Consider the following 15,698-nt stretch of genomic DNA (forward strand, 5'->3'; position numbering starts at 1 on the left):
CCATTTTTCACAACGAACCGGGTCTTTTGGAAATGTATGAAGAATGGATCCATCCTCCCAAGTTTTCGAGCAATATCCAGCAATGCAACGAACCAACATTTTGGCTCACCCGAAGGGACAACGAGCTACCTTCCCGCAGGTAAAACTACTATAAACAGACGAGACCGCTAGAGTCCACTACTACCCTGTACGTCACTTCCTGCTTCTTCTCCAAAACAAATCCCTCGAGAGGATTTTCATGGCGGGAGTTACAAAAAGCCATACACGTCAAAATCATGTTTTGTGGTGGAAAAAAAAACGGATGGGTCCATACCGGCTGCCGTTTTTTCATTAATAACATACTCAAAATTATGCATTTCATGACAGTGGACCTTTAAGTCACGTTGCGAGCAGGTTTTAAAATCTGGGCCTAAATTGACAGTGAAAATACAGACAACGAGATGAATCACAGAGATTTATTACATCCGCTATATGTCGCAAATTATATGACTATTCCCATTCTTTTGTTCCTTATCAGCCAATAAATTTAGTGGTAGCAAACATTGCATAAATCATTTACTACATCGTCCATACGAAACTAATCTTGTTTTGCAACTCTGCACCTTTCCTACCTTAAGAGACTCAACAGAGTGTAGTTATTATCTATAACCCGTAGTTATTATCTGCAGCCTAATGGCTCATTAGGCAAAGAGGCTCCCAGTTTTTCAAAGCAAGTGACAGTTTTATACATCATCCTCTGCGCGTTTTAAGATAACATTGAGGCTCCCGTCTCCGCGCACAATGAGATCTTCATCTCGGAACGTTGTCAATGGACCGAGCGGTGACGCATGACTCTCAGCCACCCGAGCAAGATGGCGGCGCTGAGAGAGGCATTGTTGCCACGGAAGCGGATGAACTCGAGAGCTTCATTAAGAAACCACGCCGGGCTTTCGTGCCAAGTTCGCGGTGCTCAACGACCCGTCTTTCTCATCCCCCGACAGAACCTGAAGGTGAGAAGCCCCAAGGACTGCAAGGAGCCGACAGCCAAGAACTCTCTGGAGGGTCAGTCATCTTGATGAATTGTGTTCTTTTACTGACTTGAATACGATTTCAAATGTTTAAATGTATGCTTTTTCCTTTTACTCTCAACAGCTTTGCTTTACAAACCGGTAGACAGAGTGACACGCAGCACGCTGGTGCTTCATGTAAGTAAAACAGATGAAGTGGTTCGGGCATCCCCCCCCCCCCCGTGAGACCACCATTGTGTTTTTATTTTTAATATGAGACCTTTATACATTCTGTGCTTCGTTGGTCTTTTTACTTCACACATTTGTCCACCTGATTTGCTTTGAAATGACAACATTTTTGCACGCAGGACTTGCTCAAGCACACTCCCATAAGCCACCCGGACCACCCGCTTCTACAGGACGCGCTGCGCATCTCCCAGAATTTCCTGTCCAGCATCAACGAGGAGTCCACGCCCCGACGCCAGCTGATGACTGTCAAGAAGGGAGAGGTAGGACATTTTGAAAACAGATGCATTCGCATCCACTGCCAAATTACTGCATCGGGGTTATAACATAAATGCCTACTGTGGTACTGCATGCGCAAGTCTGGTGCGGCGGAGAAATATGTTAGAATAGTACAGGACATATATGAGGGCAGCAGAACAGCGGTGAGATATGGCGTAGGTGTGTCAGAAGAATTTAAGGTGGAGGTGGGACTGCATCAGGGATCTGCGCTGAGCCCCTTCCTGTTTGCGGTAGTAATGGATAAGCTGACAGATGATGTTGGACTGGAATCCTGTTGGACTATGATGTCCGCAGATGATAGTGTGATCCGCAGTGAAAGCAGGGAGCAGGCGGAGGAACAATTAGAAAGATGGAGGTAAGCGCTGGAAAGGAGAGGAATGAAGATTAGCTGAAGTAAAACAGAGTGAATGTGAGGGGCGGAGGAGGAAGAGTGAGGCTCCAAGGAGAAGAGATAGCGAGGCTGGATGACTTCAAATACTTGGGGTCAACAATACAGAGCAATGGAGAGTGAGGTAAGGAAGTGAAGAAACGGGTCCAAGTGGGGTGGAACAGTTGGCGGAAGGTGTCTGGTGTTCGATGTGACAGAAGAGTCTCCGCTAGGATGAAGGGCAAAGTCTACAAAACAGTGGTGAGGCCGGCCATGATGTACGGATTAGCGACGGTGGCACTGAAGAGACAACAGGAAGCAGAAATGGAAGTGGCAGAAATGAAGATGTTGAGGTTCTCTCTTGGTGTGAGCAGGTTGGATAGGATTAGAAATGAGCTCATTAGAGGGACAGCCAAAGTTGGATGTTTCGGAGACCAGGTTTGAGAGTGCAGACTTTGATGGTTTGGACATGTCCAGAGGCGAGAGAGTGAGTATATTGGTAGAAGGGTGCTGCGGATGGAGCTGCCAGGCAAAAGAGGGAGAGGAAGACCAAAGAAAAGGTTGATGGATGTTGTGAGGGAGGACGTGAGGACAGTGGGTGTTAGAGGGGAAGATGCACGAGATAAGCTCAGATGCAAAAAGATGACACGCTATGGTGACCCCAAACGGGACAAGGCGAAAGGAAAAGAAGAAGTTATAACATAAATGCTGACATTTATTTATTTACCTGTGCCTTTCACACCGAACTTCCTCAAGTGAGACATTGCAGTGTGCATCTTGATGTTCACTATGGTGCAGTTTTGCACATTCAGCTAATTCGATTGGTGTTGTCGTCGGCGCCAGTATCTGGGACAGCTCCAATTGCAGTGAGTCTCGGGTGTTAAAGGGAACATTCCGGTCGTAACTTGTCTCTACCCCGTTAATCCTCTGGTGTCAAACTCGAGATTCACCCACGACATCATTTGTATGTGGCATACTAGTAAATCATATACGTCTAGGTTGTATTTAAAGGGAAAATTTGGACCAAAATTGCAGTCTTTACTCTCAATAACGTGATGTTATAAACATTTTTTTTTACGTGAAGCCTTTTTTAATGTAAATTTGACAATAGTTGACCAAGCTATTTTCCCTGACTTCTGACTGCTGGAGCTAGCAAGTTTTTTTTTGTTTATAACTGTCAATTGGTCCATGTTTTGCTTGGCGTTGCAAGCTGAAGTCTAAGTTATGCGAGCTTCAGATGTGCTGCCACTCGAGGGAAATGGAAAAAAAAAATAGTAGCGTGACAGTCGGTGAACACGCAAATACAAAAATGAGATCACTAGCGAAGAGCTGCAGTAAGCCAAAGCAAAACTCACAGCCAGAAGCTTAACGTGAAGAGGAAGCAGCTGTGTTCCTGATGTCGCTCACTAGGTGTCGCTATTTAAAGGCACATGTATAACAACTAACTATTACACTTTATTAAACCGGAGCCATCGAGGCTCGAGACACGATGAATTTTTACAAATACGAGCACGATACAGATCTACGGTATCGGTATCAGCGCATATCTAATTTGGACTATTTCCCTTTGTCTATGTTGTGTGTAGATAAGTCTTCCAAGGGTCACAAATTGCATCGCAGGCAATTGGGTTTCATATTTTTTTAATTATTATGTCTGTCATAATGATGTCATGACCCCCCCACCCTCCGAATGACCTTGGGGTTACCTATCAAACGAGAGAAAAGATGCCAGCTTGTCACCAATCTGCAGCCTAAAGCCGAGCTCATGCCCTTATATGGTCACACCGTGGTTGGCTGCTTAAAGGACTGGGGGGGGGGCTTCTCCTCCACTTGCCCATTGTGCTTTCCCGAGCGGTTATATTCTGGCGCGCACATCCCTATAAACCACCGCCGCGCTGTCTGTCATCTCCGGAGATGACTTGATGCGCATGATTGGATGGCCCTTGATTGAAAGCTTTCGTGACACGGCCGTACATAATGTCGGTAATGAGCCGCCGAGCCGCCGCTCCGACGCGCCGATGCCAAGTTAATTATTCATAAATGGAGGGTGGGAGCCGGTGGGTGAAAGAAAAGGGGGGAAACGCCCGGGCTGGCTCCTCCCACCGCTGCACCTTCTGCAAATACACACTTTCTGATTCGCTTTTCTGTTCTTGTTCCCCATTGAACTCACGTGCACATGCTTGTGCCCCCTCCTCCCCCCTGGCCCCCTTTCCTTGACTGATCCCGACTGGACTCACTTACATCCCAGCACCAATCAAACCGGGCATCAAATATTTATGATAGATACATGAAAGCTGCGCACGGAAATCAATGCTGCTCATTATATTGCGACTCAGTGTAGCTTGAGTACAATATTTGATATGCCCGAGGTTATACGGATGCCAATTATTGGACATTTTGGAGCCAACGGGGAGGACGGGGGCTTAAACCGACTTACAAGAATACAAGCGTGTGCCTGAGCAGGAAAAATGAAGCCGGGCGATGATGGTTAGCTACCAATAATTATTTTATATCAGGGGTCCTCGGTTACAAAGTGTGAAATTTATGAGGCTGGGCTGTATAGCATGGAATATAATTCGCTTCTATAGAATTGATCGTCATGTAAAAGAAAGAATTCTATTGTGATGTGTTATGATTACTAGTACTTATTTTCACATTAAACTTGGCGTGGGCGGCACAGTGGGTCAGCTGGTAAAAGTGTTGGCCTCACGGTTCTGAGGTCTAGGGTTCAATCCCGGACCCGCTTGTGTGGAGTTTGCATGTTCTCCCGGTGCCTTTGTGGGTTTTCTCCGGGCACTCCGGTTTTCCTCCCACGTCCCAAAAACATGCAGCATTAATTGGACACTCTAAATTGCCCCTAGGTGCGATTGTGTGTGCGGCTGTTTGTCTCCATGTGCCCTGCGATTGGCTGGCAACCAGTTCAGGGTGTGCCCCGCCTCCTGCCTGTTGACAGCTGGGATGGGCTCCAGCACTCCCGTGACCCTCGTGAGGATAAGCGGCAAAAAAATGGATGGATGGACACTTGACGTGTGCCTTGCTGGTGAAGATGGACATATAAACTCAGTATAGTCATTATTAATAAAACAAAGAAAAAGGGTTAAATGTGAGCAGTTTGAGTTGCAACACTGTTTACATTTGGGGAAAAAAAATATATCAAGCTACACAAAAATTTAACTTGTGTTAAAAATGAACTTTGTTTTCTTTCTTTAAAAAAAAAAGTTTTCTTCTGTTAACGCTGCTCATGTAGAAGTTTTTTTTTTTTAAAAGAACATTGGAGCAAGTAACCTGTAGTCTGTTATGTGCTCCGGAACTGACAAGTGCATGACTGTCCCCCAGAGACCCTTGACCTGACCATATTGGGTTGTTTTGGGGGGTCAAACAAGCAGATGCTGCTGAATTAAAATGCAAAAAATGATAATGCCAAAATCTCAGTTCACAGTCCACTGTCACCCAACTTTCTTTGCCTTTTCAGTATGGGTTTATAGGCTGTCTTACAGTGAAGAAAATAACTATTTGAACACCGTGCTATATTGCAAGTTGTCCCACTTAGAAATCATGGAGGGGTTTGAAATTTTCATTGTAGGTGCATGTCATCTAAAACGAAAAATCCTGAAATCACAATGTATGTTTTTTTTAAAGGTTTATTTGTGTGATACAGCTGCAAATAAGTATTTGAACACCTGAGAAAACCAATGTTAATTTTTGCTACAGTAGCCTTTGTTTGCAATTACAGAGGTCAAACATTTGCTGTATTTGTTCACCAGGTTTGCACGCACTGCAGGAGGGATTTTGGGCCACTCCTCCACACAGATCTTCTCTAGATCAGACAGGTTTCTGGGTTGTCGCTGAGAAACACGAAGTTTCAGCTCAATCCAGAGATTTTCTATTGGGTTTAGGTCTGGAGACTGGCTAGGCCACGCCAGAACCTTGATATGCTTCTTACGGAGCCACTCCTTGGTTTTCCTGACTGTGTGCTTCGGGTCATTGTCGTGTTGAAAGACCCAGCCACGACCCGTCTTCAATCCTCTGACAGAGGGAAAGAGGTTGTTCCCCATATACAGATGATACAGAGTTGCAAAGGCAATATTACTTACAATTTAATTACAAGTAGTTAGTTGACCAATATGTGCATTATTGTGGTTGTAGTAGTATAAAACCGCACTGTGTCATGTTAAGAATTGTTTCAAACATTTTGGTTGAATTATTTAGGAATATGAGTGTTACAAATGAAACAATTCTCACTATAATGCATAGTCCACTTTTACACCACTGCAAATTACTGACACAACCGAGATGCGTCAGGAAACTTCTAGGATCGGCGTCAATGAAGATACATTGCAAATCCAAACTACGAGATCTATGAGATCAACCAGCCAGTCTATAAAGAGATCCCGCGGCGTTTCCTTTGTTCAGTCTGCAAGAAGAGGCGAGAAATACGTTATGGCAGGACAACTCCGAGCCGCTTCGCTATGACAACGCGCCCACTCACAATGCCCTGAGCGTCTGGGAGTTCCTGGTTGACATGAGAATCGCCATGCTGGAGTAGTCTTATCTACACACCTGACCTAGCTCTGTGTATGTGTGTGTTTATGTGTGTTTTTTCCCCTCCTCTTTCCTGGGCCAAAGGGGATTATCAGGGTCATCTGTTTTGAAGATGTGGAAGACATCAAGGTGGCAGTGACGATGGGGCTGTGAAGGATTCCGGAAGAATCCTTCCAGAAGTGCGTGAAGGCGTGGCAGAGAAGGCTGGAAAAGTCCATTAGAGTCCGTTGCAATGAACTGAGGGCGGGATGTAGTTTTGGATTTGAATCAGTCCAGGAAGGCAGCACGGTGGATCAGCTGATAAAAGCATTGGCCTCACAGTTCTGAGGTCCTGGGTTCAATCACCTGTGTGGAGTTTGCATGTTCTCCCCGTGCCTGCATGGGTTTTCTCCAGGCACTCCGGTTTCCTCCCACATCCCAAAAACATGCAACATTAATTGGACACTCTAAATTGCCCCAAGGTGTGATTGTGAGTGTGGCTATTTGTCTCTATGTGCCCTGCGATTGGCTGGCAACCAGTTGACAGCTCCGATAGCCTCCAGCACTCCCTTGTGAGGATAACCAGCTCAGAAAATGGATTGATAGACATTCCAGGAACATTTCCGATACAGCTGGTGTTGTTCAAGTAGCCAATGGAGTAGTGCCACAGGTAGTGTTCATTTGCAGTCTGGATGTGGTCCTCGCTCCCCATGTTAACAAATTCTATACTCACCACCGGCCCATCATTGTGTGGGCCGAGATCAGCGCTCTCAATTGAAGAAGGGCTGCAACGAGTAATCGAATAACTCCAGTAATTCCATAACCCAAAGATTTCAGAGCAAGTCTCACCCTGGAAGCTTCACAGGAATCGTTTTTAGTCGTTTATGTCCAATCTTTGGGATCATTTCAGAGTACAGGAGCACATCTGTGATCTTCAGCCCATGGTATGGCACAATGTATCAGTTCTTTAAAGGGCCACTGTCATAAAATGCATGATTTTTAGTATGTTATTAATGAAAAAATGGCAGCTGGTATGGACCCATGCCTTTTTCACCACTAAACCTGACTTTGATGTATATGGCTTTTTGTAACTCCCGCCATGAAAATCCTCTCGAGGGATTTGTTTTCGAGAAGAAACAGGAAGTGACGTATGAGGCAGGAGCACCCTCAAGAGGACTCGTCTGTTTCTATTAGTTTTACCTGCGGGAAGGTAGCTCGTCCGTCCTTCGTGTTAGCCGAAATGCCGGTTTGTTGCATTGCTGGATAAGTTTGCAAGAGACCCGATTTGTCGTGAAAAATGGATTGCACGGGTGCCAAGGACGAGAACTTTGTGGGTTCCAAATGACAGGCAGGTGTGTATACAGCTACTAAAAAAAGCGTAATCCGTAAATCAGTGGTGCTAAATGTGTTGATGTGCGCATTGGAAGGCTTCGCCTAGTTTGATCTGATTGTACCGCCCCCCCCCCCAAGCTCTCATGGGTGTCCATTGAAGAAACGATAAGAAAACAAGCAGTCCGTGTTACTCAGCAAGCTTAGCTACCAGCCACTTCTACACTCTCATTTACTGATGCCTTTGTCACTCACCCGACCAGGCCCCACCTTTTTAAAGCCGTACACACTTAGTAGCAAATACTACAGTATACAATGTGAGGACAATGCTGGTGCCAACTGGGGGATAAAAAGTGTGACCTGCAATTGTGAACATTTTGTGTTGTTATATGATTATTACATTGGATGTGTACCTTATTAAGTGTATTGCGTACGTAACGCCATAATGTACACAGGCTAGCTCTGACATGTCATGAATATGAATATGGGCATACACACTCCAGCTTATATAAACACAAGTGGCGCGGCGATGTCCCTTAAAGTGTGTGCTGGCTTCTAAAAATACATGTGGATTTTTGTAAATTCACACGATTACTCGCGTAGATGCTCTCAGCGAGGCCGCTCCGGGAGACGTCAATATTTAATCTGCGCTCTGTGCAGCCTTGCTTTTTTTAGTATACAGTGTCCACATTCCTCTTATTGGCTATTTCGTATTTTTGTGTGTTTTTTTATTAGTCTGCCTTCCCATAGGGAGCAGAGCAAGACACCAGGGGTGCACTCACATTTACATTCATCACAGCTCAGGCTCAGAACTGAAAATGTAAAACGTGAGGCTAAAATTCTAAAAATATCTTCGAGACTTGAGTGTGGAATGACAGCAGTATTGACTTGACTTCATTATTCTTAGGATTAAGTGCTCAGGAAGCTGAAAAGCTTCACCGCTAACCAGTGGCAATTTCTACAATTCCAGAGCCAAATCTTTCACTGTTATTTCTCTACTGTCATTTTATGTTTTTATTTAATTTCCTCCTATGCATTTGTTTGCTTCCAACCAGTCAGGCTGCATAATAGTACACAAGAGATCATATTTTTCAGTGCTTTCTGAATATTAACTCAACCTAATAATGTTGCTGTCTTTTATTTATGATAAAACATGCGATAATTTAAGAGTTTCAATATGTCACTATGTTTTCTAATTGATTTCCTTTCATAAAGTGCTTTTAATGATTGAAAAAAAAAAACAGGAGAACGCCATTATCTTTATGACTGTTTAGAGACACACCAGGCACCTTTTAAGTGATATTGTTAATATGTTTACAAGTACAGCAGATGTGTTATAGATTTTATAGACTGGTGCATGTCTTAAAAAAATCAGTTTTTGTGAATCAGAATTTTGGCTCAATCTTGAAATGAAGAAAACAGAAGCTTTGGAATGAGTTGAATCCATTTTCTGTCCGATCAAAGCATTTTTATGTATTAGATGTCAGTGCAAAACTTCTAAAAGCGGTGTGACGTGAAGAGTGACAGACGTGGAGCTCAAGGGAACTTTCGCGGGATTTGGATGCATGTTGGAAGGCACGTGAGGCATCATATTTATGTTCATTCAAAAGAGACAAAAGTGACTACTAAATATAGTAGTTTGAACAGTGATCAATGCTATTTATGTTTTTTTTTTTTTTTTGGTCTTGAAACTCTTAATTACGTGCAGCATTTAGAAATAACGCAAAGACAAATCAAGTGTTGTCAGAGTCTCATTTGTGGATCTGAGGATTTGGACCCATCTGCCACATCGGTGTTGTCTTTTCACCCAACCTCGTCTTCTTCAGATATTCCGGGATTACTTCTTTCTCGGAAAGATAGAATCGTATAAATTTTGAATGACGCAAATGTTAGAGGTAGCTGTAAGTAGCTTTTCCAAATGTAGCTAGTATCAGGTTGTGGTCGCTAGCTGGGTTCCACTGTGGCCTCCATAAATCAATCACTCTGTGACGAAGATCAAGGAGAGTGCAATCTGGAGGAAGACCAACAACAACAAAACAACGCCTCCTACGACCCACTCCGGCCTTGTACAACGCGCTTGACGACAGCCTTGTGGATAGCAAAGCGTCCCTGAACCAGACTTGAGGATAAGGGAAGGGAAGAGAAAAGGGGTAGAAAATGCTTCCATCGTGGAAAGAAGAGACATCGGATGGACATTGGATCAGAGAATGTCCGAAAAAGATTTAAAGAAAAAGGGCAAGACTTTTATGAACATGGTGGCGGTTGATCGGTGAGGGGGACAGACAGACTGGATTATCCAATGAACTGCCAGCCAGCTCTTCAATCTCATTCCCTGACGCCCAAATCACTCACCAAACCAGGCCCCAGCTTTTAAAGCAATACCACACAGATGCTAAGGTATACACCACATAGATAAACGTAATACCTGACTCACATAAGCATCATTTCGTAACATTATTGTGTTTGATAATGCAAAATAAATGTTTATTTCATTCATTGATGGGATGATTGGTAGAATACTCCATTCAAAAAAAAAAAAAGGAAAGTCTCTGTTGGTCTTGTTATTTGGAAGTAAGTGGCTGTGTAGCGCTCGTGCACATGACGTCACCATTTCCACGGCGCCATATTCCCATATTGTTTAGGAATTGTTCTTCTTAATCTCAAATTACCAAAAAGTATTTGTTATGCCAAATTGGCTCATTTGAGAACAATGCATAATAAAAAAAACTGTCGCAGAGGTTTACGGAGGTTAAGTGTGGCCGCCATCGCTTCCGTGTACGTTCCGTGGAGACGACTCCATCCTCTTTTTTTTTTTTTTTTTTCAATCATAATGAATTTGAGTTTGTGTAAAACCTGGGGTCATTTATTTAAATATCGGTGTTTGTATTGAATACTATCTTAAAAGATCGATGGATTCCGCCAAAGGTTAACGTTTGGCTGAACACGCTTCCACGTTAACAAGCCGTCAAAACCGTCACCATGTGGGTTTTAGTCCTGATGAGAACAGATTCAGCAACTAAGTATTTGTACGCGTCCAGACTTTTATACGCATTCAAACTTTTCCGTGTAAATCTTGACGACTTACTCACCAGATCCATGTGGAGATCCAGTTGTCCAAGACAAGCGCAAGCGAATTAACAGTCCAATTTCTTATTGGTGAAAACATCGACTTCGGCATTAAATACGGGACCTCTTTGCCGAGTTTATTCAATTTTTCCACGTTCCTTTGTTTATTTTCACCTTCTAAATGTCTGATGGTATCGGACAAGACTCTGAGCGTCGTGCTATAAGGCATTTTTTTCACGTCGTCTCCAACTGACTTAGCATTGAGCAATGCTTTGCTAGACCGGCAACGTGGCCAGTCACGTGATTTCGGTGACGTAGGTGCACAAGCTCTATACCCCACCTCAATAACTCTTTGCTCAACGATGATGAATGGTTTGTCCCATTTTTATATATGGTTGTTGATATTCAGTCCTATTGTTGTTTTTTAAATCATTTCCTTCACAACAGCTTTTCATCAGCTTTTCCTTATGATTTTTTTTTTTACTTGGAACAGTTATTGTTGTGAGAGCCCGACCCCGATTGCTTTTCATAGACATCCAAAAACTGATGATGCTCATTTTCTTTTGTCTTTCTTACCTACCTCCCATCACGCCGCCGTCGCCTGTGGCGCTCACACTGCGCTGGAGCTCTTTTTGTCAGCTGTTTGGCTTCGTAAACAAAACCACGCATCGTATGCTTTTCAGTATGTTGTGGCGGTGACAGGATGTGTTCTTGATGGAGGAGGCGGGGGCGGGAGGGGATGGGGGGGGCAGCATCGTGGCGGCTGGAGGATGACAAGATGGTGGGAGGACGCTAAGATGAAGATGATGATGTAACCGCTCCTGAACATGTGTGATGTCATCCTTTGAGACAGGCATGAAAACATAGAAAGAACAAATATCATTTTATTATATGGGCACTAAATTAGATGACAACTATCAACGTCAGTAGAATCAGACCGGATTAAAATACCAGCAATTTTAAAAAAAATATATGTATATATATATTTTTTTTTTCATTGTTTCATGTTTTTTTCCTGCATTTTTTAGCATTTTATTTTTCTTTTAAAGCCTCTTAATACCACAATGAAACCATTTTAAAAATCAAAACTAATGTACACTTAATTTTGCTAACTGTAAACGTCATCCTTGTAAAATGTTTATCTTGACATCAGCGCCCTCCTTTGATTGATCTTGGTATTGCACCCTCATTATGTAGTCTGACATCAGTGAGATGGCCAGAACACCCAAAAAAAAAGAAAAAAATATAAATCACAATATCAATCTAGTTAGTTTCATTCCTCCCTCATCTCAAAACTGAGTCGCATCAGTCGTAGAACATTGATGACAGAATTAGATCATTATCTGTATCAATAATATTTTTACCGCATAATAGAGAAGAATTAAGTGATTTTATTCTTCTGTTGTTTCTTTGTCACAAATTTCTCTGGCCAATGTGTCGCATGTTTCACCTGCACGTAATGAGTTGTGATAATTCAATTTTTGCTTCGGAGATAGATAATAACCCGTTTGAGAGTTGGGTTTGTTTTTTGTTTTTTTTACCAGCGAGCGTCTTTGTTTGAAATCCACAGAATCGCCAGCTTCTGAAGGACAGCTTCATGGTTGAGCTGGTGGAGGGAGCCAGGAAACTGCGACACGTCTTCCTGTTCACCGACCTGCTGCTCTGCGCCAAACTGAAAAAACAAATTGCGGGGTAAGGAAAAAAAAAAAAAAAAAAAAAAAGCAACACCCGTTTTCAAAATGGATTTATTCAAGGTCTCGCAAATCCGCCATACCATATTTTTATAAACTGCGTGGAAAAGTCTGCGGATAAGTGATGCCCTTATGACTGAGTTGGAAAGAAACTTCTCGAATAAGTGAGGATAAACCACCAATAAGCGTTTTTGGGGTTGAAGAAAATATTCAGCACGTTCATGACGAGGATCGCCAGACCACAAAGTTATGCGAGGGTCCAACTGTAATGGCATTTCCATTCATTTTAATGGGGAAAGATGATTGGCGATATGAATGTTTTGAGTTCCAGGCGTCATCATCTCACGTCACAAAGCATGATTTTTTTTTTTTTTTTCCAAAAATCCATTTTTCCTCCTGTAGTAAAAACCAACAGTATGACAGCAAGTGGTACATCCCGTTGAGCGAGCTCACCTTCCAGGGCCCCGAGGAGGCCGAACCCCTCACCGTCCCGCAGGTCCCGGATGAGGAGCTGGATGCCATGAAGGTGAAGATCTCGCACCTGCGCAGTGAGATCCAAAGAGAAAAGGTAAATCTGACAGAATAAAGACAAATAAGGAGGGTGCTTTCCAAAAGTAATACGTTTTCGTTTTCATTTCAGAGAGCCAATAAAGGTTCGAAGGTCATTGACCGCCTCAGGAAGAAGCTGTCCGAGCAGGAGTCGCTGCTGCTTTTGACATCCCCGAGCATGCACCTCAGAGTCTACAACAAGAGTGGCAAGGTAAAGGTATTCTCCAGATCGCTCGCTACAATTTTCATCGCTGGTGTTCCTCAGGGTTCCGTCTTTAATACCCTGCTGTTCTTTTGTTCTTCTTCAAACGACTATTAGGGTCTTGCTGTGAAGCAGGGGTCATCAACCTTTTTGTGGCTGAGGCTATTTCGTGAGAACTGATTGTACGAAGGGCTACGTAACTTGTCTGCCGCAAACTTTAATTATAGTTCATTACACATATATTTTAGTTTTAACTTTTCAGATGATGTGACATTACAGGTATTCTAAAAATTTTAATAACATGAGCAAGTCAGATTCAAAATTTAAAACTGTGGTATTTTTAGAACATGTGTCGCGCACCTTGAATTGTCCTTGCGGGCTACCATGCGCCCGTGGGCACCGCATTGGTGACCCCTGCTGTAAAGAAACATATGTATTGCATATTACTAGGATAGTTATTTGTGTCAGGTAAAAAGTTTTGAAAAAGTTCTGTACAGGCAAGAAATGGCTCCTCATTTATTCTTCTTGAGTTATCATAAAGTTATGACTTCATTCTAATCGTTGAAAGAATTTAGTTCTTTCTCATATAATCACAATTTCTTATAATATAGAAATATTTCTTATTTTAGGAGTGGCCATATTCATATTCAGATGACTCCTTCAGACTAGCGTGTTGAAGCTGCTTCAGCAAGAATTTTTAATAACCCGTTTATCCTCCCAAATTCATTTTGTGTCCTTTCAGAGCTACAGCTTCCTCATTTCGTCCGACTATGAACGTGCTGAGTGGAAGGAGCTCATCAAAGAGCAGCAGAAGAAATGTACGTTTTATTTTTTCTATCGACCGAAGCACAGCCTGATGTTCATATTTTGTCGGTCTAAATTGATTGTTACATTTTTTGTTTTTCCAGGTTTCAAAGCCGCTTCCTTAACGTCGATGGAGCTCCAAATGTTGACCAACTCGTGCGTCAAGCTCCAAACGGTCCATCACATCCCACTGAGTATTAATAAAGAAGGTGAGGAACTTTTTTTGTTGCTGTCAATAAAGTTGTCGTACTTTTGACTACATCCCTAAACACAAACCATATTTAAAGAAAAAAGACAAATATTCTCTGGAAATGAATGACTTCAGTCTAATAATTGTCAAGCCAAATGTTTGATACAATGCAGGAATGTTTATTTTAGCCCTCTAATCTTCCACGTCTGATCTCGCTCCAACACAAACACAGATCGGCATGTTTTTCTAATCTTTCTTCTCTGTTTATTGTTATTCTTTTTTTTCCCCGCCCTCTTTCTCTCTTCTCTGGCTGTTTTTTTTCCAGAGGATGAAGCCCCGGGTCTCTGCGGGTTCCTGAATGTAATCGTCCACTCCGCCTCCGGCCTCAAACAGAGCTTGAGTGAGTCACACGGGGCAAAGCCAAACAGATCGGAGCAAATTAACGTTAAGGTTCTGTCGGATTCACGTGACCGAGGACAGTCGGGGCTCAAAATAAACGCTGCCCGTAGCTGTTCGTCTGCTGCTTTTGCAACTATTTTTTAAAACTTTCTTCAGAGTGACGATCGTTAGTCGGGTCTAACTTTACCTTTCCATGTGAATATTGTGTTAATATGATGCGTTTACTGTCCCTCAGATCTCTATTGCACATTGGAGGTGGACTCTTTCGGCTTCTTTTCGAATAAAGCCAAAACGAGAGTGTATCGGTACACCACTGAACCCAAATGGAACGAGGTAACTGGCGCCCTCCAAACTTATAAAAATATATTTTTTTAAATAGTTGTCTTGGCTGCCCTAAATCTTCATCATTCATCATAACAAGACTTTTATAGGATAACTTCATGAGCGACAAAGTAATTACCATCAAATTTATCATCAGCAATTAAACAAGACATTTTGGACAAATCCATCTTGGCAATTTTGTGGAAGTGGTTTGGGGAAGACCCTTCTCTGTTCTATTATGCGACTTGGATGAGTTTGTGATCAGTTTTTATTAGTCTTTTTTTTTTTTTGAGAAAAATTTAAATATGCCTGTGAGTACTGTTTTGTTGTTTGTCTACATTTGTTGCTCAGATATTTATGTTCAATTGATAATTTCTTTGTTATAACACTTTTACAAAGACCCTATTTGTTAGCCTGCCTGTGGCGTTTTTCATTGTTTGTTAGCATTACGGTTGGACATTTGTTAGGCAAAGCTCTGTTGGAATTTTCTATGTATTGTTTAGTTCAGGGGTGTCAAACTCATTTTTGTCACGGGCCACATTGTCGTTACGGTTTCCCTCAGAGGGCTGTTAGGACTGTGAAACCGTAAAAGATTTTTCATTGCCGGATAATTTTTTTTTAATTGCCGCATCATATTTACACATTAAATTTATGAACTAGTTCGGGAATCAGAAATCAAGGGTAATGAAGTTTTTTCCAGCTATTATTCATGTTTGGCAACACAAAAAGGCTTATATCTGAACACTCG

General features: G+C 42.5%; 1 protein-coding gene and 1 long non-coding RNA gene across 6 annotated transcripts in view; one reads left to right on the forward strand and one right to left on the reverse strand.

Moving 5' to 3' along the window:
• Window positions 1-11,098, reverse strand: part of LOC133490433 (uncharacterized) — a 14,401-nt gene extending 3,303 nt beyond the window's left edge. The window contains exon 1 of the long non-coding RNA XR_009792208.1: window positions 10,818-11,098. This is a non-coding gene — a long non-coding RNA (uncharacterized LOC133490433). The remainder of the gene's footprint in view (window positions 1-10,817) is intronic.
• The window catches only part of bcr (BCR activator of RhoGEF and GTPase), a 114,827-nt gene that overhangs the window by 84,413 nt on the left and 14,716 nt on the right, over window positions 1-15,698 (forward strand). For all 5 annotated transcript variants that reach the window (XM_061800475.1, XM_061800477.1, XM_061800476.1 and 2 more), the window contains 10 exons: window positions 981-1,041; window positions 1,132-1,184; window positions 1,355-1,495; window positions 12,365-12,486; window positions 12,888-13,053; window positions 13,126-13,245; window positions 13,979-14,054; window positions 14,145-14,249; window positions 14,556-14,630; window positions 14,865-14,962. In XM_061800475.1, the coding sequence (XP_061656459.1) occupies window positions 981-1,041; window positions 1,132-1,184; window positions 1,355-1,495; window positions 12,365-12,486; window positions 12,888-13,053; window positions 13,126-13,245; window positions 13,979-14,054; window positions 14,145-14,249; window positions 14,556-14,630; window positions 14,865-14,962 (1,017 nt within the window). The remainder of the gene's footprint in view (window positions 1-980; window positions 1,042-1,131; window positions 1,185-1,354; window positions 1,496-12,364; window positions 12,487-12,887; window positions 13,054-13,125; window positions 13,246-13,978; window positions 14,055-14,144; window positions 14,250-14,555; window positions 14,631-14,864; window positions 14,963-15,698) is intronic.

The sequence above is a fragment of the Syngnathoides biaculeatus genome, chromosome 17, assembly GCF_019802595.1.
Source record: "Syngnathoides biaculeatus isolate LvHL_M chromosome 17, ASM1980259v1, whole genome shotgun sequence".
NCBI lineage: Eukaryota > Metazoa > Chordata > Actinopteri > Syngnathiformes > Syngnathidae > Syngnathoides > Syngnathoides biaculeatus.